Source organism: Diplotaxodon limnothrissa, linkage group LG8 (assembly GCF_057381915.1).
Source record: "Diplotaxodon limnothrissa isolate DT_005_m linkage group LG8, D_limnothrissa_male_GT1.1, whole genome shotgun sequence".
Classification (NCBI taxonomy): domain Eukaryota; kingdom Metazoa; phylum Chordata; class Actinopteri; order Cichliformes; family Cichlidae; genus Diplotaxodon; species Diplotaxodon limnothrissa.
The window spans coordinates 20618989-20646437 of record NC_140603.1 but is presented as its reverse complement, the minus strand read 5'-3'; the positions used below and the strand labels follow the sequence as shown (position 1 = coordinate 20646437).

The following is a 27449-nucleotide window of genomic DNA, read 5'->3' as shown; positions in this document are numbered from 1 at the left end:
TTGCAAGCATGATCTCATTTCATTATCTGGACAAGCTCAGATAGAGTTACATCCTTACCGATGCCATCTGTGGCCTCCTGTTCTCAGAACTTGCCTGTAGTGTCTCCGAGTGCCTTTTCACCTGATGGAGGATGACGTTCAACCCCTCTCTCTTTAAACTCATCATGCATAAGAAGAGACATTGTTAAATGTAGAAGGACTGATGCCCTAGCACCTGCTTGCTGACTTATATCCATATTAGTTCAATGAGGCTCTCTGCCTGAGTTTTCAGTCAGTATTATCCAGGTCTTTCTATTATTCAGACACCATTTTTTCACTACTTGGAGCCAAAGAGCAGCCAGTTAGCTGCTCTCTCGCAAGTGGCAGCAGACTGTAACAGATATAGCCTTTCCTGTAATTAGTGCAAGCCTTGCTGAGGCTGTTATATGATGGACAGGCTGACCTAACTTAAAGTGACATGGAGAGAGATGTCAACATAGCAGACCCACTTATATTCAGAGAAGAGCTGTGAGCTGCACAGAGGAGGTTTAGGTCTGTACATGGAGCTCTAATTCATAAATCTTGAGTTTTGTCTTACTGTGGACGTCATGGTTCTATGTAACTGTCATTTTTAAGTCTGGATCACCTGATCAGCTGGAGAGATGTCCCATACTAACAAACTATTACATGTTTTCATTTTATCTTCTTAGTTTTAAATAGTTTGGTTGTTTATTTCAATAATGACTTTAAACACTCAAAGATTCTAGACTTCATATACAGCTAACAAACTTAGACTGTATATAGAAGATGGGCATAGCTATCGTGCTGTCAAATCATATCCTGCTTTTCCTCCTTTTTGACTATATTTACAAAATGGACAACCTTTTTTTATTCAGTTCACACCATAAACTCACCAACAGGCTCTTTAATGATGAATTTATTAGAAAGAATGCAAATCCAAGTCCCAGTCACATAGCCCTAGAGACCAGTTGGCAACCACCTTGCAACCACTGTTCACTAGGGAAAAATGTGTGTTTCCCAAATAAAAGTTGCCAGTGGTTACCAGTGATGAAACTGAATTGCAATCAAAGGATGCTGCACCAAAAGCCTTCTCGTGATTGTTTATGACATTGAGGTACTGACATCACACATAGTTTGCATAGAAGATGCGGACTTATCTGAAAACACTCTGCAACTAATCGCTAAGTTTTTGTAAAACCGTAAAAGTGCAACACAAACTGGAAACAGAAAAACTTTGAAAATCAAAGCTGTACTTTTTGAAACATGTTGGTTTCAGTGGTACGGCACAACTTGTAGGTTTGTGTCGCAATTTTTCAAGCTTCACTAGAGTTCGTGGATAATTAGTGAGTGTTTGCAGACAAGTGGACATCTTCCATGCAGACTATGGGAAACTATGCCAATCTGTTAGCAACCAAAGCAATCAGAAGGAGGTCTTTGATGCATCACCATCTTAGACTGATTTTAACTAGCTCGCAAACCTGTTGAGGAATACACATTTCCCTGTAGCACCCAGTGGATACTATGTGGTTGCCGGCCGGGTGACTGCGTGACTGAGGCCTGTGCACCTGAACACTGACTTGGCTTTTTTAGACCTGGAATCTACGTCCATCTTTTATATACAGTACATGTGACAAAGCAAAACCCAGAGTTACCTTTAACAGGCAGTAGCTGATTTTTTTCACCACTTGTGAAGAGAACATTAACACTGACAAAAAGAAATGATGTTGGATTTGAAACAAGTGGTTATGTATACATCCAGAATCTCCTCTTAGCTCTACTTTTGAGCCTTTTTGAGCTGGTAGAAACAATAAGTCTTAAATATTCTCAGAATTTGTATGAAAATATTCCTTTACTTTGCAAAATATATGCACATACAGTATCATCAGACAGCATTAACCCAGTTACATGCGAGCTGGTCCATCTTGATTGATCTGAGCCTGAATTGAATGAAGGTGGGAGAGACCAGATCTGCTGTGGGCAGGGACTGTTTCATGATCCATAACACTCCTAGACATCTTCCAAACCAGGCCTGCTGGAACTCAATTATTTAGCTCTGCAGATCTGCCTGTGTGTGGTCTGTCATCCTGCAATGATGGGGATTTACTGGACCGATGTGTCATTACGGTGAACGAGGGCAGAACCATCCAGCATGGGCTATTCTTAGAGATGCCATGGAGAAGATGAGTTAGGATTTTATTTTTCACCACCTTCTCTGTAAATTTTGAATACATAAAAAGAGCAATGCAGACATTAAGTACTGTATTGTTGTACACTGAGGATGTAAACCATTCTAGGTTTACTAAGTCTTATTTTAATTAGAATTACTAAATATCTTAGAGAGTCGTTGAAGGTTGTAAAAAAAAATTAAGCGTTAAAATTTAACAGAACTATAATGAAGCCTCTATATAGCTAACGTTTAGAGAATAGATCCTCGAATAGAACTGGGATGAAACCTGCCGACTATCAGTCATCATCACATCAGTGATGCTAAAGCTAAAGATCAAATGGAAGTCACTGCTCTGTATCGGATTGGTTCAAAAAAATAATCACTTTGTGTACTCCACAGGGATAGTGTTTTATCACAGGGAGGCTATTAGTTGTTTTTTTTTTTTCACGTAACAAAAGCAATTTGCTTTAATCCGAGTGGTATTAAACAGCACAGGGGAGAACTGCAGCTGCTGAGCAGTGTGCATTAGCGAAGCTTGTGAATTCAAGTGTAGGGGCCCTGCAGGTAAAGAGAGCCAACAAGCTAAATCCATGAGAGATACCTGCTTGGAGCTAATGTGATTCAAAAGATCTCTACGTGCAGTCTCTGCTTGCAGGAAAAAAACCCAAAAGTTTATCAGCCAATTTTGTGGATAAAATCAAAAATAATCAAAAATCATAATAAAAAAGTTCTTTGGGCTTAGATAGACAAATATGATTTGTATGATGAATGGCCTAAAAATCAAAAGTGTTCATCTGTGTCTAAAAGCAGAAAAATTGTCGTACATGAACTTGCTCTAGATTGACTAACCGATTCATTACTACAGTGCAGATTCCCACTTTAACACAACTAACAGTCACTGTTTACATAAATGATCAGCTGTTCATTAAAACATTTATTAATCAGTTAATGCTTTAACTGCTTACTGTTTCTCAGTCTTGTTCTATTTTAAATGTGCACTAAGCCTGTGTTTTCATTTTAGGTGTTAGTAATAATAATTAAGGCTTTTTTTTTTTCACTTTCAGGACATGAATATTGGTACGCAATCATACTAACCTATTACATTTACATTTACTTGGTTAATTATTTCTCTTTATTTGAATTCTTTGTGCCAGATACAAGCTTATTAAGGGTGAGACTTCACTACATTGCTAGCATTTGCTATGGCTGCTTGATTTCATTAAACAAAAAAAAGAGACATGAACCCTGCATGCATTTAACCCTTAAACTACTGCTTTGCCTCTGCATTTCCATCATGTTTGATCTAATATTTATGCGAAATGTTTGCATATGAGATGGGAAATGCAAGACTCATGGGAACGGAGCACCGTTTCAATGTGAAATATTGCTCTGGGAATTCAACATATTCTTCAGATACATTGCTTTGCAGTTATTTAAGGGTTAATCAGGTACAGCAACAAGTTACTGCTTGTGTGACAATAAATGCATGCCCTTTCTCAACAGAAAAAAACATTGGAAAACACTTACTATTGCACTTTTTTGAGCACTTATTTTTCTCTTCTTTTTGGAAATCTTAAAAATGCATTTTCAGGAAAAGAAGAATGCATCTTTTATGTTTTATTTTTCATGAAACATTTTGATTTCAAAGAAATGACCTTGTGTTTTCACACTCCATTGTCAGTACCTGCCTTTGGACATGAGCATCTTTTGTTTTTGTCTCTGTCTAACAGTCCCATCGAGTCCTGTCAGAACTTCTACAAAGACTTCACGTTGCAGATTGACATGGCATTCAACGTCTTCTTCTTGCTCTACTTTGGCCTCCGTGTAAGTAGAACTCAGAGTCCCCATCTCAGTTAACTCTTTCCCCCTTGGACGCCTACTAGATGTAGCCCTTGTTTCTCTTTTCCAAACTGAGCAGTTTGTGTCATGTTTGCTTCCAGAACAAACTGACTGTGCGTGCATCAGAAGTTAGTGAGGGTGATCTTTGCCTATACAGCTTAACTGGAGCTACCCTGGGAAAAACCCAGGAACCTATTCTAATGGTCATCAAACCACATCTTTGCTGATATATATTAAGGTGTCAAAACTTGTCAATAAGGGTAAAGAAGAAGTCGTGATTACGTCCTTATTGGGGAAAGCGTTAAGGGAAGATTTATGAATTTTCCTCTGTGATTTTTCTCTTGTGTTTTCATTTGAAAGTAGCAAATTTCTCTCTTTTTAAAATTTTTACTCTACTCTTTGTATTCGCAGTTTATTGCGGCCAATGACAAGCTGTGGTTCTGGCTGGAGGTGAACTCTGTGGTGGACTTCTTCACCGTTCCTCCAGTGTTTGTGTCAGTGTACCTGAACAGGAGCTGGCTTGGTAAGAAGGCTCTCTTTACTGGCAGTGAATCAATGAGCATTTATTTACCAGCGGCCTGCAGTGCCCCCTGGTGGATTTAACAAGTCTAACAGCTGTCGTTTGCACACCAGATAATCTCAGCACATCACTAAAGCTGCAAAGACAGACATTGGTGCGCCCCTATTGTTAGCCATATAAGTTTGATGCTTTTGTCATGAAATTAACTTCAAGCTGACACATTGCATGACGTGCATGAAGAATACGATTCTCACTATCATGATGGAATTGTGCATCATTTTCAAAAACCTCTGGTACAGCACAGCATGTAAGTTGATTAGCAATAATGACTCAAACGCTTTGTTATCTTTGTTCACTGAACTCATGCTGGCTTGCTTTAATGTAGGATCAAATGTTGTATGACTGAAAAGGTGTGCCACTTGAGTCCATGTCTTTGGCCCGGTCTTGTGCTTAGCAGGCTTTATACTGCAGTTGTCATTCACATACCCTTCACCTCTCCAGCAGAGCTCTCTACGGCACCGTTAATAACACTCAAATGAAATCACGGTGTGGCTGAAAAGTACACGAAAGGATAAAAAAAGGTAACAGGCTTTGTTGGGGGCTTGAGCGCAAGAATACAAGTCAATCTTCTAAATGTCTGAAGCTCATCACTCGGAGAGGTCTGTGAGAAATTAGGGGATTAAGTTGAGGGGTTGAAGAACAAACCTTCCATATAACCAACAGCAGCTATGCTTTCAGCAAGAAACACTCCTGCCCTCTTAAGTCAGTAGAACAGCCTGATTACTACACTTCAATAATGTGCCTGTGCATTTTCACTGAGCAGATTTATTGTGACTTGCGGTGTCAAAACAGGAAACAGTAGAATGTATTGATGCTGGTTGCTGCTGCCATCTGGTGGACACATGGGAGTATAGCTTGCATTTTAGCTGATCGGCTGTCTTTTGGATATCAGATTGTTATTTTGTTTATACATGTTGTAGACTGTCTATAGTGTTATATACATTTACACATAGTTATTGTGTTATTCATCAACTCCTTAATGGTATTTGTACTTGTACTTGATGTCTGGTCCAATTTCTGTGTTTTTGTTGGATTATTTAATCTGCAAAATTTCACAATGTGTGCAGACTGGTTGTTGCTTTGCTTTTGGCACTGAGTTAGCATTTATGGACAGTGCATCAAAAGAGAAGAATATTTCTTTAGAGATGATGTAAAAGTCATTCATCCACGTAGCAGAGCAGAATGACACCGTAGGAACACTTCTGTTCAGTTTCAGCGTTGGTTTTCCATCTATCATAGCAGTCTAAGGCTTACTAACACAACAAATATGTCTGCTTGTCGTCAAGAAACACAACAGCCATGTCACAGTGATTAAATCACTATTATCCACATAATGTTAGAGCGATATTGTGGTTCGGACACACAGTTTGTTTTATTATTAGTCGATCGCTTCTAATATCTTTATGTCTAAGAAGCTCAGATTAGCAAACGACTCAAATCATGGTCATAATATCAACATATATTTTGATACACCTCTAATAGTTTACATTATATGACAACATTTCTCTTGTCAGTACTCATATAGCCAACAGTAGCCTTCTGAGAATCTGCCTATGTACATAGGTTTGTTCGGTTAAGGCTGCATTTTCTAAATTGTCAAACAGCGTGAGCAGCACTGAGATTCGGTTATTACGGTTAGCACCCCGTTGTTCCGCTGTTACTGTTTGTGTAGGTGTTGTTGCTTTTGTTGTTCGCTCAGCCCCGCGTGACTCATTTCACTGTATTTCATACAAGCCAAAACAGAGAGCTTCCTGTCACACATCAGGTGCATGGGCAGGAGATAGAAGGCTGTCTAGAGAATGAAATTACACATGCGCAGCCTGTATGCTGGATATTAGTTTTTAATATTGTACTCGTAGGCTACTGTCGAGGGTTTAGAAAAAAAACATTCGGGCATGGTTTGCGAATTAAAAGCAGAGCTGTAAATAATAAAATTGTTGGTAATTCATACTAAATTATTCCATTTACCTGCTTTAGTTTTGAGGGTGTCATCCTGCCCATGCTGGCTCACCGGGACACTTATAGAATAGAGAGGTCTATTTAATTTTACTGATTAAAAAAATGATTTCTGCTGATCGCTCTTAACTCCAAGCATAAAAATGTATTGTTGTTTCTTTTCTTTCTTTCTTTTTCAATGGAAAGCATCTTAATCTCTTTTAGTATGGTCGGTGCAGTTGGTCATGGAGGATTTAGTGTGTGGCTAAACTGAGGTCAAACAAGTGATGAGGTCGCATCCGGCTCAGCTGCTGTCGAATTGCCTCTTCCATTCGAAAGTCCAAATTTCACTGAGTGCTTAGCTGAACTGCCAATCTGCCGGTCCTGCTGTCTGAACGCTTTGACACAAATACATCCAGTTTGCACCAATATTATCGCACATTAACAAGCTCATTGATGCATGACAGGCTTCGGGGTGCGAGCATGACACACATTTTGGATGTTACGGAGAATATGCCTTCAGATATTTCACGCAGAAACAAACTGCAGCAGCTGAAAAGATAATAGTTTTTGGTTCTGGGTTTTTATGCTTCGTATGCAGTCACTGGACAGTTTATTAGGTACACCTTACTAGCACTGGGTTCGGTCCTGTTTTGCTTTAGAACTCCCTTAATTCTTTGTGGCATAGGTTGAACAAGCTGTTGGAAAAATGCTTTAGAGATTTTGTTCCATAGTGACATGACAGCATCATGGAATTGCTGCAGATTTGTCAACTGCACATCCACAATCTCCTATACCACCACATAACAAAGGTGCTCTGTTGTTGTTTGAGATGATTTGAGCTTTGTGACATGGCATGTTATCCTGCTGGAAGCAGCCATGAGGATACGGTTACACTATGGTCATAAAGTAATGAATATCATCACCATCAATACTCAGGTGGGCCATGGCATTTAAATAATACTCAGTTGCTACTAAGGGGCCCACAGTATGTGAAGATAATATTCCCCACAAAAACAACTTAGCCGAGGAGTGGAATCTGGTGTGGTCTTCTCCTGTGGGAGCCCATCTGCTTCAGAGTTTGTCCACAGATGCTTTTCTGCATATCTTGGTCTTTTTATTACTTTGAAGCACTCTGCCATGTGATTGGCTAATCATATATTTGCATTGACAAGCAGTTGAACAGGTGTACCTAAAAAAGTGGCTGGTGAGTGTAAGTTGACAATGCATCTTTGCTCATAGAAAAATGTCATATTTTGCATGTTTAGTTTACTGATCTGTGGTTCCAAGTGTTTTTGGCTTTTGGCGCCTTCACTCACGTCTCTTTGCAACACTTCGTGGACTGATATCTGAGTCATGAATTAGTAAGAACAATGAAGTCCTGAAGTAGTAAAATGAGCCCAGATTATTTTTTACAGCTGTTATTCTTTTATGTACCTTTCTAACTGCACCGATGTGCACCAGTGTAACCGAATTTAAATATTTGTGATATGTGTTAAATAAATAAAGAGGTTGAAGAGCCCAGATACATTTCAGATAATTACAGGACCTGAAAAAAACCCTCTTTTTAAAATTTCACTCTTTTCTCAGTTAGTTCTCTTCAGATTACTCTTAATATCACTTGAATATTAAAACGAGTCCTTTAATTGAACTGCCCAGTCTTCTGAAATGCACTAAAAGGATGAATGAATGAACTTCAGTTCATGTATTTTTTCTGTACGGTGATTTATTTATTTTTTTTGTATAACTACAATAACAGCTATTACATCAGCTACGATTAATTTAGGGATTATTGTTGAAGCACTAAATCCATAGTAAAACACAACAGTGATTGCCAAAGCTTTTCATTTTTCCCTACACAGCTTTACTGTTCACATGACATCTTGTTTCCTGCTCTAAATGTGAGACTACAATACATTCTGTGCCTTTCCAAGATTAGAGAATGAAATTTGGTTTGTCAGCAGCAGTTGCCGTGTTATTGGGATGAGATGTAGGCTACATTGTGAAGCCAGCTGATGGACAGACTTGCTGTCTGGCCTCTTCCTTTCCCTGGATGATTCCTAAAGGAGCTTACACTCTAATATCCTGATGGGAAAAGGGTTTGCTTTAAGCTCGCCACGAGGATACTGTGAAGGTCCGAGGTAAATCAGATAAAAATACTTCTTCGAAAAAAAAGACCTGTTTTTGACGCCAGCCCGTCGGGTGCAAATATGAAACATGAAAGCACCTGACTGTTTTTGTGGATTTTTTAATTTTTTTATATTCTGGAGGAGATTTTAAAAATTTTTTTCATGTGAAATATTTGGTAAGGCAGACGAAGAACAGTGAAGACGTGGATGTGAAGTAGATTTCGGACTAAAGCTGAAGACTTTCACCCAATTTCTAGACATGATTCCTACTAAGATGTTAGTGTACAGGGGGCCTGATGGAGGCACACACTCCCAGAAGGTTTCTAGTACAAGAAGACGGAAAAAATCCACCGGGGAGCTCTTCCAGAATGGCTACAGGGTGAGGATGGGCCACGGCCAGGTGATTGATAAAGAGGACCAGGACAGCATTTGCTACAGCTTCGGTGCATGCTTCCATGTAATCTCCTACTGGGGTAAGATCCTCAGGACGTGAGAGCGGAGGGGAATCTCTTTCTAATGCCCTGTGTTGGATGCTGTGGGTCAGCTGGAGCATGTTCAAAATTTGCTCTGTGCTATGCTCTGCATCTGGCAAACACTCGCTTGGCACGGCATAACACAGTTAGTTGTTATAAAAAAGAAAAAAAAAAGATGATTTATTTTTATTTTCTCTAACTGAATGATTGCCTGTAATGTCTTTGATTTGTGTCACTTGGCATTCACACAAATCCACTCCAGCAGGAGAATTTATCATCCCAATTAATGCAGAGGGATACGGATTTAACTTGATTGCTCTCTCTTGGCTGAGGTGGCGTTTAATTTTTTATGCAGCTCAAACACAGTTTTAGATAAATATAGTATTTTCGACAAATTTCAATCTGGCTTTCGTAAAGTTCATTCCACTGAAACAGCCCTTCTTAGAGTTTCTAATGACATTTTGTTACAAAGCGATGCAGGTAAATGTTCTGTTCTCTTAATGTTGGATCTTACGTCGGCCTTTGATACTGTTGACCACTATATTTTACTTAACAGGCTGAAACACTGGGTTGGTGTCTCTGGGACTGCATTGAAATGGTTCTCCTCGTATCTCTCTGAACGATATTCTTCTGTGGCAGTTTCTAAGTATAGATCATCTTCTGCGTCCCTGTCTTTTGGTGTGCCACAAGGCTCTGTGCTAGGGCCATTACTGTTTTTAGTTTATTTACTCCCTCTTCAGCACATTTTGAGCCCTTTTGAGGATATTTGTTACCATTGTTATGCAGACGATATCCAACTCTATATATCTTTTAAACCGGAAGAGGCTTCTAAGCTGCGGCTTTTAAATGTGTGCTTGGAAACCATTAAAGGCTGGATGGCTGAAAACTTCCTCCAACTAAATGAAAGTAAAACCGAAGTCCTCTTATGTGCCCCAGATAGACATATACCCAGTATAATAAATGCTCTTGGTCCTCTTTCAACGTTTGTAAAACCATCTGTCAGGAACTTAGGGATTATCCTTGATCCTGCTCTTACGTTAGATAGTCATGTTAAATCTCTTGTTCGGTCTTGCTTTTATCATTTAAGAAATATTTCTAAATTGAGCTCTATTATATCCTATACCGAACTGGAGATTGTTATTCATGCTTTTATCTCTTCACGACTGGACTATTGCAATTCCCTGTTTACTTGTTTAAATAAAGGTTCTTTGGAGCGTCTGCAGATCGTTCAGAATGCTGCAGCAAGACTTTTGACGAAAGCTTCTAAATTTTCACATATAACACCGTTGCTCATGCAGTTACATTGGCTTCCTGTTGAATTTAGAGTCCAGTTTAAGATTTTGGTTTTAACTTTCAAGGCTCTTCAACAACAAGCACCACCATATATCATTGAACTTTTACAGCCCTATGCCCCTAGTAGGTCTCTGAGGTCGAGTAGTCAGGGCCTACTTGTCATTCAGTATACGAGACTGAAAACTAGGGGTGATAGAGCTTTTGCTACTGTGGCCGCCAGACTGTGGAATTCCCTTCCTCAGGACTTACGATCCGCTGATTCATTGATTACTTTTAAAAAACAGCTAAAAACACATCTTTTTAAAACTGCCTTTTGCTAACTTTGTTTGTATTTTGTCTTTTTAATCTGTTATATCTTGTAAAGCACTTTGTGATCTCTATCTAGAAATGTGCTATATAAATAAAATTTTACTTACTTACTTACTAATAGTGCAGCTTTTCTTTCTCAAAATGAGTGAGTTCTATGAATCATTTAGATTTCAAGCTCAGATATGAGGCGCCCTTTAGCAGGCTGTTTGCTGCAGTGCGGCGATGAAGCGTAGCGCAAATATTTGACTTTATCAGATGTGATTTTGTGGCAGATCATCTGAGCTTATCGACAGTAACGGCATTAAACACGCGATGACACGGTCGTCATTTAACCTGAACGTGAATACAGCCAAGTGGTGATTATGAGCAGGAGCTCAGGCTGGCGTTTGTTGGTGTTCTGCCGTCCTTGGACTGTTGGCAGCGTGCACCGGCTCCATTTTTTTCTCCCAACAAATAAATACCCTCAAATTTAGGATTTGACGTCACATCTGTTTACTCATTCAATTTGGCGTGGCAGCATCCACCTGTCTTTACTCTAATCCAGGTTTTCATCTCGTCCACGTTCAGTTTTATCCACTGGGAATGACGCACGTATCAGGTAGATGCCGGTGCAGAGCGGGGCTCTTGAGATTAAAACACAGTGTTATGAGTTGATGAAGATCTGGGATGCCGAGCTTGTTTTGTGTTTTTTATTATGCTTTATTTCCCCACAAATATTTCAAATATTTTCTTTTAATATCGTAAGTGCTTAGTACCTGTCGATCTGTTGGACTTTACTTTTTGTCAATATGAATCCAATGAAGCTTGTAAACATGGATGAAAGTATGAAAGGTATGGTTGTTAAATGACGATCAGATATCATTCACGATGCCTGACTTGTTGCTAATCAGTGTTTTATGTTTATTTTCTCACAGGTTTGAGGTTTTTAAGGGCCTTAAGATTGATACAGTTCTCAGAAATTTTACAGTTTTTGAATATACTAAAGACAAGGTAAGTTTATTGATGCTTTTTCTTCTTTTTTGTTCATACAGCTGACAGTTTGTTTTTCATCTGCCTTTTGCTTCACGCGAAGAAAGAATGTAGTTTTATTTTGACAGCAAAATAAACACAAGGTTTCATTTGGCAAACGCTGACATCAAGTGTATTTGTGTGTTGTGCACACTGAACTATATCACCGTACCATATCATGCAGTCGTGAACAAAAGAGATTGCTGCTGTGCCCCTTCTGCTTAGAATTAAAGAGTTTTGCACAGATGTCACGTCAGAAAGAGCTTTGAGTATATCGACATGCTTTAGAATAATCCTCTCACTTGACAGAACAGACAAAGAAGTGGATAGAAGTCAAACAGGGACAGCACTGCAATAACATATACACTGCAATACTTAATAAATCCTGATTATAGTACGCATTAAAGATAACAGACTCTTTTATAATGCATTTGTTTACACTGACATTAGGCTTAACTTTCAGCTGTATATGATGAAAATATCCTGGAGCCTGCTTGGATTTTTTTTTTTTTTTTTTTTGCAAAGCCATATGTAACAAGAATAGCATGGCTAACCACAACACAAGAAAAAGTACAAGCTATAAATTCAAGTAGGAGCTACAGTTTTAAGAGCTTAAATCTCCCATGTTGCATATTCTAATAGTTCAGGTTGAACCTTAATTCTGATTTCACTCTCAGACTTATAATGTGTTTTAAAGCATAGACTGAATTTTTGTGTGAGCTAGGGCTTCCAGTTTGGCTTCTTATCCCGGTGTAACAGCTACAGTTAATACTTCATCTTCTGTTGTCTGGCTCTTTCTAACATAGCAACTCGATTAAGCTGGTGAACCTGTGTTCAATCTTCATAAGCACATGGCTAACTGCAGCAGGGTTCATTCATTTGGTAAGTTAGGTGAAAATGTGGTGGTGCTGTGTAGCAACTGGATGCCTATTATCAGTAATTATTTACTGCTTCATCAAAGACCTGTGTGTTTCCGTGGTCGTTGTGTAAATTCTGACCTTTGTTCCAGGTGGAAAACTCAGGGGATCCTTGGGAAAACTTCCAAAATTCCCAGGCACTTTCCTACTGGGAATGTGTCTACTTACTCATGGTTACAATGTCCACTGTTGGCTATGGAGACGTGTATGCAAAAACCACCCTGGGCCGCCTGTTTATGGTCTTCTTCATCCTTGGTGGTTTGGTAAAAATCCCTCTCATTACTTATTCCCGCTTAAAATCCTCCATCACATAAATGCTGGGACTTAAGTCGAGACGCCCGCTTCACCCGTTGTTCACATTGAAGTGTATTTGTGGCTCACCACTTCACCACAGTATGTTGCATGTCATGTACTGTATGAGTTGTCCACAGTGTTGCAGCATTGATTTTGGTATAATGCTGAAGTTTTGATTTAAATGACATGTAGAATATTTGAGAATTTTTGCATCTGTTATTAACTGTAAAGGTACTACGGTTTCAGGTGGCTCCACCCTCCTGCCTTCCCTCCCTCTTTCCAACAAACACAGTGAGATAGAGTTGATTCATGACAGCCCAGCTTTATATGGATGTAGCAACATTGCTGTCCTCTTTCAGAATAGTCTGGCAGAAAATATCCCGTCGGGGATTTAACACAGACCCGAATTACCTGATAAAGAAAATAGGCAATGACGATTTAGAGGGCACAGTTAACCGGATTATAAAGTATTATTCAGCGTGGACATACAGTACTTTGATATGATCAAATACCTGGATTTAACTGAGGTAAGATTGAGGTATATTAAAGCGACTTTTCAGTCATCTAAATCTGAAATGTTTTCGTTTTGCTCAATACTATGCAAAAAAAACATAATAAAGGTTAATAATAATCTACCGTTAAACTTAAAAGGCATGCTAGGGGGCTCATGTGACTATATAGCTTCTCTGGTGAAGATTTAAAAAAAAAAAAAATTTCAGTTTTCATTCACCTGCACAGTGGCCTGTAAAATCACCAGTGTGAAACAGACATCAAGCCAATTGCAGACCTTCAAAGGGTGTAATCAGGCCCACTTTTCCCTTCGATTGCATTTTGTTTTGTGCTACACGTCATTAAGAATGAGAGTGGTTATCTATACTGTTAGTTAAATTAGAGCCAGAAGTCTTAATCGACATTGTGTAGTTTGCCCACTGGAGGGCACTGTGCAGCTTTATTTCTCTATTATTGTAGGGCAATGAAAAGCAGAGGTATAAATGATGAATTGATTTGTAATTAATTTGAAGGGTCAGAACAACAAAATACAAAATATATTTTATGCTGATAGATTTTTCTAAGCTTGAAGGGGAAAGGCTGAGGTGTTTTCTTAAAAACACTGTAAAAAGAAAAACAAATTTTATACTTAGGCTAATTTCTTGGATCTGTTGTAAGCTGGCACGTCTGCCTCCTCCACGCAGGAATATTCAGGTGGTTGGGCAGTGGCGTGCAGCCATAAGTTGTTTGCCATCCATTGAGCTGTGCTACTGAAATCAACCCGACGTGTGTTTGTTGGGCGAAACATGGCACATAAGGTTTTTTCTTAATTTTTCTAATTTTTCTTTTTCTTCAACATGTCGCTCATCTGCTTTCATTTTTCTCCTTTATTCTTTCAGTATTTGAAAATATTAGCCTTTAAACTGGATTCCATTGTCATACTTTTTCTCTATTGTGAATGTAACTGTGACATAACTTCAGCTTACATTCACATGATTTTCTTCAGTCAATTTGAATAATTACACATTTCTTTTTCTCTTTCACCGTTTTCCTGTTAACACATTAAAAAAAACCTACTCCAGCGCGTAGCGCTCCTCTTTCAGACTTCACAGATTTCTCTAAAGTTAAAATAGAGGACCTGCTCTTCTTTGCTTGTCTTTTTTTTTAGTCTCTTCTTCTGTCTCCTATCTTCTCCTTAGGCCATGTTTGCAAGCTACGTCCCTGAAATCATAGAGTTAATAGGAAACCGCAAGAAATATGGTGGTTCCTATAGTGCGGTTAATGGGAGAAAGTAAGTATTCAAGGAGGCTCTACTGCCTCCGCCGCAGTAGAACCTTCTCTGCATGCCCTTTTCTTTTTCTTTTCCATGCATGTAGGCCATGTTTGCTCGCTACGTGCCAGAAATTGCTGCTCTCATCCTTAATCGGAAGAAATATGGAGGGAGTTATAACTCGACCAGAGGCAGAAAGTAAGTCAAACAAATAAATAAAATAGAAAACAAACAGACAGACAGACAAAACAGCAGATTTGTAATGGTGTGGTTTTGTGTGACTCAAGTGGCCCTCTCATAAAGAGGTGACATGATTATGATTTGAATTGTAATGATCTCAATGAGCATTAAAGTCACACTGTGACTGAAGAACTTGGCCATGATAAATGTGTATTTATTTCTGCTGCTTTTAGATGTGTACAAGCTGTCATTGCTGGAGTTTTTTTTTTATTTTGAATAAATGAATGTCTGGTTTTACGCTGGAAAAAAAAATCTCCATTTAAGCAAGTGATTGTCTGTTACGGAGTCCTAAAAGTCATTTTCATAAAATAAGTGACCTGTTTTCAGTAAGTATTTACAGTTATTGTAAAAAGAATGCCCTTTGTCAGTTCTAAGTTTTTAAATACAGGCGATAAAAAAAGGTCCTGAAACTAAGTAAATGTATTACACCATACCAAGTTGCAGAAGCAGTGTGTGAAAAACTCGGTACACTTCTACAGCTTCCATTGGAATTACAAGGTTGCTGATGATCACAAGAACTTCATTAACGGTCAAAAGTGTGAGGCAGAAGTTTTGGCAGTTTGCTGGTCTGGCCCGTTCAGGCGTGGGTAAACACAACGCCAAGAGATCAGCAATGAGAGAGAGAGGAGTTGTTGGTGCCCAACAGTCTGGGGAGGGTTATAAAGCACCTGCTAACAATTTGAAGTCCATTATTCTGCAGTGAGGATGAAGGGGAAACATCCAAGACAGCTGCCAATCTATGAAGGAGGGAACATCCCAGCAAATTCACCCCCAAGTCACACTGTGCAATGCTCAAAATACAAAAAACAAACAGAAGAGCTACTTCTCAGACTCTACAGGCCTTAGTTATCATGGCGAATGTTAAAGTGTGTGATAGTACTATTAGAAAAAGACTTGCATGGCTTCCCTTCTCTCTAAAAAGATTGTGGACGCAAGGCTTGGGTTTGCAAAGTTGCATCTGAACAAACTGCAAGTCTTCTATCGTTTGGACAGAGAGGACCAAAGTGGCCACAATGCACAGCACCACAACTCGCTCCAACTGTCCAGCAAAGGTGGTGGAGGAGTGATGATTTTAGGCATGAACCTGGACACATTGCAGCCTTTGAGTCAGCTATGAACTCCTGTATACCAAAGTTATCTAGAGTCAATTGTAAGGGTAGAAATACATAATGGCATGGTGTTATATGTCACTGTGTCATCCCAGGTTGTATTGGCCTAACTTTAAAACATGTTAAGGGCTAAATATTATTTTTGTTATGCCCTGATATGTAATTCTTTAGAATTGACAGAGGGTGTACTTTCTTTTTGCCTTGACTGTATAATAAAAGGACTTTATAATAATAATGATTTGGTAAAGATTTTCCAAATTTTTTTTTTTTTTAGAAAATATGACTTTAGGAACTAAAATAACAGCCACAAATATCTTGAAAAGGCAGATATTTTTCAGTGTAATCATATCGATGTACTGTTGTCATGCTTAATAGTGGCATTTGTAGGATTCTCTCACTGTGTTATAAACTGTGATTATCCTGTTGGGAATTGTTTCATTGTAACAAAAATGGGGAGAGGCTGTGCAGACTCCATACCAATGACTCAAAAGGTCACGTAGCTTAGCGATCCCTTTTATGGATTGAAGTGTAAATTGCGTCATCGTGGTTCAATACAGTACAGCAGCAATATAACTTCAAAAAAAAGAAAAAAAAAGTAATAATGTAATGTTAATAAGTAGCAGTATCTATGTCAAACTCATAAAGTTCTGGTTACCCCACAACTATAGTCAGTTGAGCCATTTTAATAATATTCAAATAATATGTTTATTCAAAGTTTTAATACATACTTATGTATTTAAAGTAAAATGCAATAGTGTGATGGGTTAAGACTCCGTTATGTGTAAAGTTTATCCCCTAATTCTTGTCTGTCTTGTAGAACATCTAAACTCAAGCATCAACATTTTACATAGAAAAATTCTTAAATGCATAAAAACATTCAGATGGCCCCGCCCCTTCCTGAGCCTGGTTCTGCCGGAGGTTTCTTCCTGTTAAAAGGGAGTTTTTCCTTCCCACTGTCGCCAAAGTGCTTGCTCATAGGGGGTCATATGTGTTGTTTTTTTTCCTCTGCATGTATTATTGTAGGGTCTACCTTACAATATAAAGCGCCTTGAGGCGACTGTTGTTGTGATTTGGCGCTATATAAATAAAATTGAATTGAATTGACATTAACTTAATTTTTGCTTTTTAACTTTTAGTTTATGTAAAAGAGGAAAGAATTAATTTTAAATATTATTTTTTTATGTTAAGAAGTGAAAGACTGTAATGAAAATGGTTACTACCAGTTTTTGATACCTCAAACAGTGATCTGGACGGCTGTAGCCAATCAGAAGTTCATGTTTTCCATAGCTAGGTTAAATAGTGATTAATAAATCAGCCTCAGCCTCCCTGGGAAAGTCTATGCCAAGGTGCTGGAAAGGAGAGTTCGTCCGTTAGTCGAACCTCGGATACAGGAGGAACAATGCGGTTTTCGTCCTGGTCGCGGAACACTGGACCAGCTCTTTATCCTCTCCAGGATACTTGAGGGTGCATGGGAGTTTGCCCAACCAGTCTACATGTGTTTTGTGGACTTGGAGAAGGCATTCGACCGTGTCCCTCGGGGTGTCCTGTGCGAGGTGTTGCGGGAATATGGGGTGTCTGGCCCATTGCTATGGGCCATTCGATCCCTATATAACCGTTGCAAGAGCTTGGTTCGCATTGCCGGCAATAAGTCGGACTCGTTCCCGGTGGGTGATGGGCTTCGCCAGGGCTGCCCTTTGTCTCCGGTTCTGTTCATAATTTTTATGGACAGGATTTCTAGGCGCAGCCAAGTGGCGGAGGGCTTTCGCTTTGGTGGCCTCAGAATCTCATCTCTGATTTTTGCAGATGATGTGGTTCTGTTGGCTTCATCGGGTGAGGGCCTCCAGCTCGCACTGGAACGGTTCGCAGCCGAGTGTGAAGCAGCGGGAATGAGGATCAGCACCTCCAAATCTGAGGCCATGGTTCTCAGCCGGAAAAGGGTGGAGTGCCCACTCCGGGTCGGGGATGAGTTCCTGCCCCAAGTGGAGGAGTTCAAGTATCTCGGGGTCTTGTTCGCGAGTGATGGGAGAAGGGAGCCGGAGATCGACAGACGGATTGGGGCTGCAGCTGCAGTAATGCGGACGCTGCACCGGTCCGTCGTGGTGACGAGGGAGCTGAGTGTAAAAGCGAAGCTCTCAATTTACCGGTCGATCTACGTCCCTACCCTCACCTATGGCCACGAGCTGTGGGTAGTGACCGAAAGAACGAGATCGCGGATACAAGCGGCAGAAATGAGCTTCCTCCGAAGGGTGGCTGGCCTCTCCCTTAGAGATAGGGTGAGAAGTTCGGCCATCCGGGAGGGACTCAGAGTAGAGCAGCTGCTGCTCCACATCGAAAGGAGCCAGCTGAGGTGGTTCGGGCATCTGACAAGGATGCCCCCTGGGCGCCTCCTGGGTGAGGTGTTCCAGGCATGTCCCACTGGGAGGAGGCCCCGGGGCAGACCCAGGACACGCTGGAGAGATTATATCTCTCGGCTGGCCTGGGAACGCCTTGGTATTCCCCCGGATAAGCTGGAGGAGGTGGCTGGGGAGAGGGAAGTCTGGGCCTCTTTGCTTAGGCTGCTGCCCCCGCGACCCGGCCCCGGATAAAGCGGATGAAGATGGATGGATGGAAATCACTATTTTCATCTATTTTCTAAGTTATGCTTTACTTTGAGTAATGTTGCTTAACTAGATTGATATGACTAAAGGTTTTACTGGTATTGTTATGCACAGACTCTCCTCCCCAATACAAATAGTTACTTACATTAGAGGTTGCTAGGGAACAGACTAACTAATATGGTTGCAACCCAGTTAAAAGGAACATTAAAATGTTTTTATTTCTGAACAAAACAGTGGGAACAATTTCCTTCTTTCCAGATTTCACAGTTTTGTCATGATTGATCATTTTACTGTGAGAAAATCCTGGTTATTTTTGATGTAATTAGGCTGCTTACTGTTAGTGTGTGTGCGCCAAATGTGTGTTTGTTAATCAAGTGTTTCCATTATTCTCTCTTTTTTTTTTACATTTTGTTCACCCATCCTCTCCTTCATCACTCAAACTCCAATTCATGTCAGACAAACAGTCTTAATAAGATAAAACGAGAAAAACAAATTACATTGGAGCTAACTTAACATAATACAGAAAGACCAATATGGATGTCAAGGACACACAGTGAGAAATAATTATGATTTTTAAAAGTTCTATCATTATATAATAACATACAGTAATAATATAATTCGGTTGAAGGACAGCCATTTAGGCATCAATGAGTAATTCTGAGAAAATCATATACTTTAGCTCACCTGCATTTTCAGCACTGAAGAAAATGCTAAAGTCATACATTTTGTCGTGTACCATTGCTTCATGCTTCATAGTGATTTTTGCTAAGATCAGTTTTTGTATGCCTGGAAACACTTTGATTGCCCTGCTCCACTTGTGATGTTTCCATGCTTTGCTATTTCAACAGTCTTGGCCTTAATCTTCAGTCTGACCTACACCCTGAAGGCGAAGTTTAAAAGATATGCTTTGGCAGTTTGGGGAACATTCTTATTAGCTTTCTTGCCTCAAGTTAAAAGGGAACTCTTACATTCATTTCTTGTCCCATGTTTTTTATTATTGGACTTTTTGCATGATTCATAGTTCAAATTCTCATTTATGTGGCATTGGTCATTGGTGCAGCTCCGCAGTTGATTTGTTAGCTAAAGTAGACTGTTTTAGCTCTATGTTCACAGCTAGAGCTTTGTGCCCAAGATGACCATATTAAAGATCTCTCAATGACTTCATGCAGAATGAAAAGTAAAAAAAAAAACACTGTGTGAAATATTTGTAATAGTCTGAAAAACTGAGCTTTTGTGTCACATATTACACATACCGGTATGCTGACCTTTGAAACTTTGCCCACCTTTATCATCAGCATCCAACTTTGCAACAATATGACAAATAACTAGGAAAAGCTTAATAAGTCTCCTTTAAATAAATAAAAACATACAGTGCTTTTGTTTTTTTGTCTTAAATATGAAGCTACCCAGGTTGCAAGAAGTATCTGGGCCTATTCTGTGATAGGTCAAGTAGTTTGTGGTGTGCATGAGGCACCCACTGTGTGGCACTCCAGTTTTGCTAATATGATCTGGCCTTGAGTAAGCAGTAGGGCAGCTCATTCCTTTTTCCACTTTGGCCCTGTGTGGATGAGGAAATCCTCATCCAATATAAAGGCCATACACACTTTCAGTCTTATTGCACAGTGGTGTGGAGGGTCCACCACATTAAGTGAAGTTCCAAAACAGCTAGCCTTACATGGCAGTGGGTTATAAAGCCTTCCAGCACTAAGTTTGAATTGATGCAGCTGCACCACGTTTCTTAAGCTGTAGCACCTGTTTGTGCTACAGAGAGGAAATGCCAAAAACAAAACACATTTCCTGATGGTTACTTCAGAAGGACTGCCTCAAGAATAAAGTAAACAAAATAGTTTTCATAAACAAACTAAAAAAATAAAATACATGAAAAAGGATAAATTTATACTTAATAACAATAAATGTAAATGTTCTTACATAGCCAGAAAACCAAGTTATACTTCTGAATTTATAGCCTGCACTTCTGCAGCAGTTTTTATTGTTGCGCTATTGCTTATAATACCAACAAATATGAAAAGAATGAAGACAAGTGAGAGCAACTCGGAAAATGCGTTACTGTCTGAGTGCAGTGGAGATGGAGCCGATGTGCTTTCCAGCAAGTGATACATGGAGGGCGTGGTGCAGTCCATCAGTCCATCTGACAGCAGTATAAATCAGTGCAGTTCCTGTTTCCAAAGGAGAAAGTTTCGGGCACCCCGAGGCTCACCGCTGTGTTTCTGTTCTCCTCCTAATTAAGAGAGGTCGGATTTGAACGGAGCCAAGTACCCCGTGCTTTATTGAAAACCCTGAGCTCTTGTCCTTGCCCACAAAATTCTACATTTGAGCTTGTTTTTTGTTATTTTTTATTAAAACAGAGAATGCTATTGTGTACCACTAACTAATAATACTACGTATTGAATTAAAGAACACAAAATCAAGGCGTCAATTACCAGAATTAAAAACAAATGATGTTATTGCAGCTCAAAAATACACGCAAGTACACAATGCCTTCTGAAAAAAACAAACGAACAAAAAACTACAGCCAGTATGAATTTGTTTAATTAATTAATACATTTTTTTAAGCAGTTTGAGAGGTGCTGATTTCTTCAACTCAAACTAGAGCCAGGGCTGCTGGTTTCCCCAGCTAAGGAGAAGGCAAGCAAATTGTATGATGGCATATTTCTTTTGATATGAAAGTAAATAAGCGTATTCTCCAAAATGCCAAACTACTCCTTCAACACCTTTTTAGCCATAAGATCTAGCCTAAAGACAGGGAGATTCTGCTAGATGCCTCAGAGTTTAAAGTCGTGGTTTCTGGTAGCATGCTTTTGGTACGATTTGAAAGAAACCAGACTTGGTTTGGGAAGTTTTCTTAAACCAAGTATATGCTTCTTGTGCTTTTTTCATTTTTAATTTAAAATCGCAGTTTATAAATTGAGAAGAAAAAGTATCACATCATGCTTATTTTGCATTTATTACAATTTTTTAAAAATATTTTTCTTATTATTGTGGTGATTTTAAAAGCTCGGTAAAATTGTCGGCATCATTGCTTTTTTTGTTTCTTACGGGAAAGTATGTGTTTTTCTTTGAGTTACTTATTGTTACTCTAGATTATTAGAAAATAAGTGATACTGATGCGTATTTTGTACTTTAAGAACCACTGCAGTATTTCCAGCTGTGACTGTTATTGCAAATCGGTGCAAAAGACAAAATAATTTACACAGAATAATTTAATTAATAAAGATATTTTAAGCACAGATGGAAAAAAAATCTGAACTGGGTTCTTTATATAAAGGGTTTATGATATGTAGGGATCGACATAGACTGTGCGCTCATTTCATAATCTTCCTCTAAGTAAACTGATCCTTTATAATCTGATACTGAAATCCAGAGAGCTCTCTGGATTTCATCCCTCCTCTATCGTAGTTTTTATCACAGATTCTAAATCACTGACCTAAATGTCCGTTACAGGCCCCTCGTCTCACATTTACCTTTTGATTTCAGCTCAAAGATGAAGATGGAAAAGATGAAAGATGTGTGCTTTTGTTCTGAGTTTCCTCATGGTTCTGCACTTCCTTTCTCTAGGCACATCGTGGTTTGTGGTCACATAACACTTGAAAGTGTATCCAACTTTCTAAAAGACTTCCTACACAAGGACAGGGATGATGTCAATGTAGAAATTGTTTTTCTCCATAAGTAAGTACAAAACTTTGTGCAAATGTCATTGTTTAAGAGGAAAAAACTAAACTTTAGGAGATTAGAGAGTTCTCTGATTTAAGAGTGTTTGTTTTTTGTCTCTCAGTATTTCCCCTAATCTTGAGCTGGAAGCCTTGTTCAAGCGCCACTTCACCCAGGTAGAGTTTTACCAAGGATCTGTCCTAAATCCACACGACCTGGCCAGAGTCAAGGTACCTGACTGTCAATACTTCTTCCTCTGTAATACTGTTGGTTATCGTCTGACTGAATACTTGATGTGATTGTTCATTTTTGTCTTTGCAATTTGCAATTTTGTTTTAGATTGAATCAGCTGACGCCTGCTTGATCTTAGCCAACAAATACTGCGCTGACCCCGATGCCGAGGATGCATCCAACATCATGAGGTACTGCATAACCAAATTTATGTTTATAATTTATGATTTATGTTTTCCTGCTTGCATTGTTTATTCAATTTGTTTTATGAACAATCACATTCAGCTGGATTCTGAGAGAAAAAGACATTTTCGGAGTGGATTGAGTCGTAGTTTTGGATGTGGAAACTGCACTTATTTTTATGGGTTTAAGGGATTATCAAGTGGATAATATATGAGAGTACAACATATTTTAAAAGTGATGGGAACAGTCTGTTTTAGGGCAAGGCAGATAAAATTTGGTTAATAAAATTGTATTATTAATAGCTCTGTTCGATAATGAAGTCTGAGGATTGGAGGTTTTCCACTGAAGATTAAATTGCTCAGCTATAAAAAGTCGGAGAGTCATTATGTGACATTTCTTTTCCATCTAAAAGGGTTAAGACGTTTAAAATGTGCTGCAGAAATCATCACAGCTTGATTCTAATCTAAACACTGTGTGATTAATACATAATCATTATAGTAGAGCTGTCTTGTCTGTCTGTGCATCTCTCCCATATGTTCTCCTGGACATGAAATTTATTCATTTGTCACAAATGTCCACTAGGACTCAAAGGAAATGATTTGTATTTTGTGGTCAAACAGTCAAAGGTCCCCTTCTCCTTGAACTCTATGGTGACCACTCCGTGTATTAAAATGATGTCTCGTGCCGGACCATGTTTTGGGCACGCAACATTGCTGAATGTAGACGCAACCAAGTGAAGCAACCCCAGATCATAACACTGTCCCCACAGGCGTGTACGGTAGGCATACAGAAGGTGTTGGCAGAAGGACCCAAATGCAGGACTCGATGTGGCTCTTAATAAATAACAAAAATAACTTTTATTTAAGTGGAGTAAGGAAAGTCCATCAAAAATCCAGAACAGAGAATAAACGAATCCAAAAATTCACTGAAAGAATTCTACTGAAAGAAAACAGGAAGACCTAAAACATAGACTTAACAGCAAGAAACAAAAGGACACAGTGACAGTGGGATGATATGACACTTAAGGAATTAAATATAAACTATAACGAGAAACAGAAACTAGATTAAAAGGTATTAAAGATAAAACTAAACTGAGAATCTAGTCATAAAGAAAACAACCAGATATTATGTGCTACTCAAAGGAAAACAACAATGAAAAGAACTCGAAACACAATAAATATATGAATCCAAATATTAATGCAAAAGCTCCAAATTCAAAAGGCAAAAAAACCCTAGGACACTAGGCATGTTGGGATCACCCCAACACAACTTTTGCCACCTCTCTTCTTTCTCTGATGGGCTGATCATCCTGGAACATGGTAAATGACCTTTTTCCATTGCTCCAGCGTCCAACAATCATCCTCACTGATTGTTTTTTAAAGGCTACTCAGCTGTTTAGTCCCAATGTCTCTGAGAGAATTCTCTTCACTTTGCTATTTTCACTATTAAACATACTCGTGAGATTTACTGTTGTTTTCTTACCATTTGATTTCACCAGATGTTTGTTTCCCTTATCAAATTCAAGTAGATAAAGTTTTGGGTTTCTTTTGTTTTCCAACCACATTTCTTCCTTAACGATGATGGTATATTTGATAATGCACTGGACCGTTCTTAACCCACATTTAGTTAGGCTAATAATGCGGTTTAGGAAAAGAGAAACTACTCACAACTGTGGTTAAATAACTTGCTGCCAGCCAAAAACGGACTTTTTTGTGTGCTTGGGCAGAGTATGACTGCACACAAATGTCTAAGAGTGACATTTTATATCCAAAGGTTTAAAGGTCAACTTCCCTATGACTTCAAAAAAAAACCCTCTTGCCGTTATCCAGTGAGAGATTCTGTATGTACGTCTCATTTGGTTGAATAGTAATTTGAAATTGTTGACAATGGTACTTTTTCCAGGTTGATTTATTTATTTTTTGGTAGAAGTTGTAGGTTTGTAAATTCGGAGAACAGGCTGAACTGGTAATGGTCAAATTGACATCAGTTCTTCCCAGACAGAGAGAAAGTCAGCATTTTGTAGCTGGATCTAGGAATATGTTACTATGCAACTCTCTTGTTCTATTTTCTTGAGCCTTTAGTTTAAAATATTAAACTATAAAATAAAATGCAAACTTAAAATTGTTAAAAGCATACAGTCGACTACGATACTTAATTTCTATAAAAAGAGAGTGAATCAGATTTTTTTTTTAAAAATCTGTGTAACTTTTGAAAGCGCTGCAGATATTCTTATATTGCTTTCTTTTTGTCCTTTATCAGAGTAATATCTATCAAGAACTACCACCCAAAGATCAGGATAATCACTCAAATGTTGCAGTACCACAATAAGGTTTGTATTAATCAACTATAAAGCCTGCTGGAGTCACTTAGTTACTCCGTTATAGTTAGTTACGTTTCAGTATATGTTGAAAAGATCTCATCACTGAATCATTTGTCTGTCTTAGTTTCTAACAGCATGCACCTTGTAGCCTGACTTCCTTTTCCTCTTCCCCTCAGGCCCACCTTTTGAACATCCCAAGCTGGAACTGGAAGGAGGGAGATGACGCCATTTGCCTTGCAGAACTCAAGCTCGGATTCATCGCCCAGAGCTGCCTGGCTCAGGGCCTCTCGACCATGCTGGCCAACCTTTTCTCCATGAGGTCCTTCATCAAGGTAGCTGCAACTAACACTGATCCATCTGTGCTCACTGGATTAAGTTCAAAAATAAAGTTGGCCAAGAAACAAAGTCTGAATAGATAATAATGGTTATCCCAGATGAGGCCCGTATGCAGCATCTGGTGAGCGGGTGGTGATGATCTTAAACTTGCACCTTTTTATATTTTTGTATAACCTTCTTTATTTTGTTGTAGATTGAGGAGGATACATGGCAGAAGTATTACCTTGAAGGAGTAGCCAATGAAATGTACACAGAGTACCTGTCCAGTGCCTTTGTGGGTCTGTCCTTCCCAGTAATTTGCGAGTACGTAAAACTAAAACATTTTATTTTACCCCCTTTTTTTGGTACTTTGTCATTCCTGGATGCAAGTAATTTAGATGTTTAAACTGCAGTCATTAGAATTTAAAGATCCAAAGATAATTGTTATGTAAGTATTTATTAACCAGGCTTCTGGAGATGGTAGGTTAAATTAGTTATAGAGAGGAAGCACATGGCGTTCACATAAGGGCTCCATACTTTATAGGCTGTCAAATCCCATATTTATTCCATATTAAAATATTTGAAAGTGTAAACCTAAATCTAAGTGTAAATAATTTAGGGATAAACAGGTTCTCATCCTCTAAAAAGAAAAAAAGAAAGTGGCACCCTAAGCTAAGAAGATTTCAAACTAAAAGTACTTAGTGTGCCTCAGGTCTAATTATATTGTTATTCCCCCTTACAGACTCTGCTATGTGAAGCTAAAGCTGCTGCTGATAGCTATAGAGTACAAGTCTGATCAAGGGGAAAGCAGGTAAGTCGGGGCATTAAAATTCATGCATGCAAAAACTTTAATACGCAGGTGTCAGTATTTGCTTTCAGCTACTGTGAATCAGCTTCCCTGTTTGACTGCAAACACAAGTGCTTTACACAATGTGTCTAAATTGATGTCTAAATGGGTTTATTCACAGACATCACAGGGCTCTCCGATAACATCGTGACAAATTAGTGGGGAAGGTGGCAGTTGGTTTCTTTGAGCACAGCAGAAGCTTTGTTTTAGTAGTTTCTCTAACACGCTGATGCTCATTTATACTCTTTGAAGTGCTATCTGCTTTCATCAACTTAATTAAATAAACAGGGGCTATCCTGCCAAATGAGTTGTGAAAACTAATCCCTGCAGCGTGTGCCAGACGCAGTGATTAGTGCAAAGCCTTGCAAATTCTGTGATATAACTTTCTGCTTTGACATCTTTGGTCTACAAATCCTCACAGCACCCTGATAAACCCTGGAAACCACGTGAAAATGCAGGAGGGGACCTTGGGTTTCTTTATTGCCAGCGATGCCAAAGAAGTAAAGAGGTAATGAATGAGACCTGAGATTCAATCGTTTGATTAAATTCCAGTCTTGTTTCTGCAATAGTGCCTTTGTTGGTCTGCATGTCATACGGTTTCTGTATCTTGAGCTATTACATGTAGGAAAATTGCAAACGCTTGTTTTGTTAGTATTACCTACATGTTGCCAGAGCTTACAAATATACTCATTCACTTTATTAGGAACGCCTTTCTAGTACCAGGTTAGACCCTGTTTTGCCTTCAGAATTCTTCATGGCATAGACTCAACAGGGGACTGGAAACATTCCTCAGAGATTTTGGCTCATGTTGACATGGTTGTTGCAGATTTCTTGGTCACACGTCCATGATGAAATCGTAAGGCAACTTGAGTAGATTGAACTCATTGTCTTGTTCAAGAAAGCAGTTTGAGATGGTTTGAGCTTCTAATGGCTGCTAGATGCACCTTTGCTGTCACCTTCCAGCTTGAAGGAGTCTGGCCACTCTGATATCGGACATCAACAAGGCATTTTCTCTCAGAGAACTGCCATACAGCTTTTTAGACCATTCTCTGTAAACCCTAGACTGTGGGAAAATCCCAGTAGGACAGTAAATCCATCCATCTGGGACCAACACCAAGATTCAAAGTCACATTCTTTCCCATTTCTTATGCTCAGTTTGAACTTTAGCAGGGCCAACCATGTCTTCAGGCCTAAATGCATGCAGTTGCTGATTAGATATTTGCATTAAGGAGAAA

At 39.0% G+C, this 27449-nt stretch overlaps 1 protein-coding gene across 7 annotated transcripts in view; it reads left to right on the top strand.

Annotated features, from left to right (window-relative positions):
• The window catches only part of LOC146626816 (calcium-activated potassium channel subunit alpha-1a), a 102004-nt gene that overhangs the window by 44713 nt on the left and 29842 nt on the right, over window positions 1–27449 (top strand). For 5 of the 7 annotated variants that reach the window (XM_085361469.1, XM_085361468.1, XM_085361467.1 and 2 more), the window contains exons 4-17: window positions 3898–3991; window positions 4418–4529; window positions 11640–11715; window positions 12540–12615; window positions 12743–12913; window positions 14633–14724; window positions 22226–22336; window positions 22443–22548; window positions 22658–22740; window positions 24992–25061; window positions 25229–25384; window positions 25582–25691; window positions 26110–26178; window positions 26636–26722. In XM_085361469.1, the coding sequence (XP_085217595.1) occupies window positions 3898–3991; window positions 4418–4529; window positions 11640–11715; window positions 12540–12615; window positions 12743–12913; window positions 14633–14724; window positions 22226–22336; window positions 22443–22548; window positions 22658–22740; window positions 24992–25061; window positions 25229–25384; window positions 25582–25691; window positions 26110–26178; window positions 26636–26722 (1413 nt within the window). Of the gene's footprint in view, window positions 1–3897; window positions 3992–4417; window positions 4530–11639; window positions 11716–12539; window positions 12616–12742; window positions 12914–14632; window positions 14725–14809; window positions 14902–22225; window positions 22337–22442; window positions 22549–22657; window positions 22741–24991; window positions 25062–25228; window positions 25385–25581; window positions 25692–26109; window positions 26179–26635; window positions 26723–27449 lie in introns of all 7 variants that reach the window. The other 2 variants (XM_085361470.1, XM_085361466.1) reach the window with 1 other exon arrangement.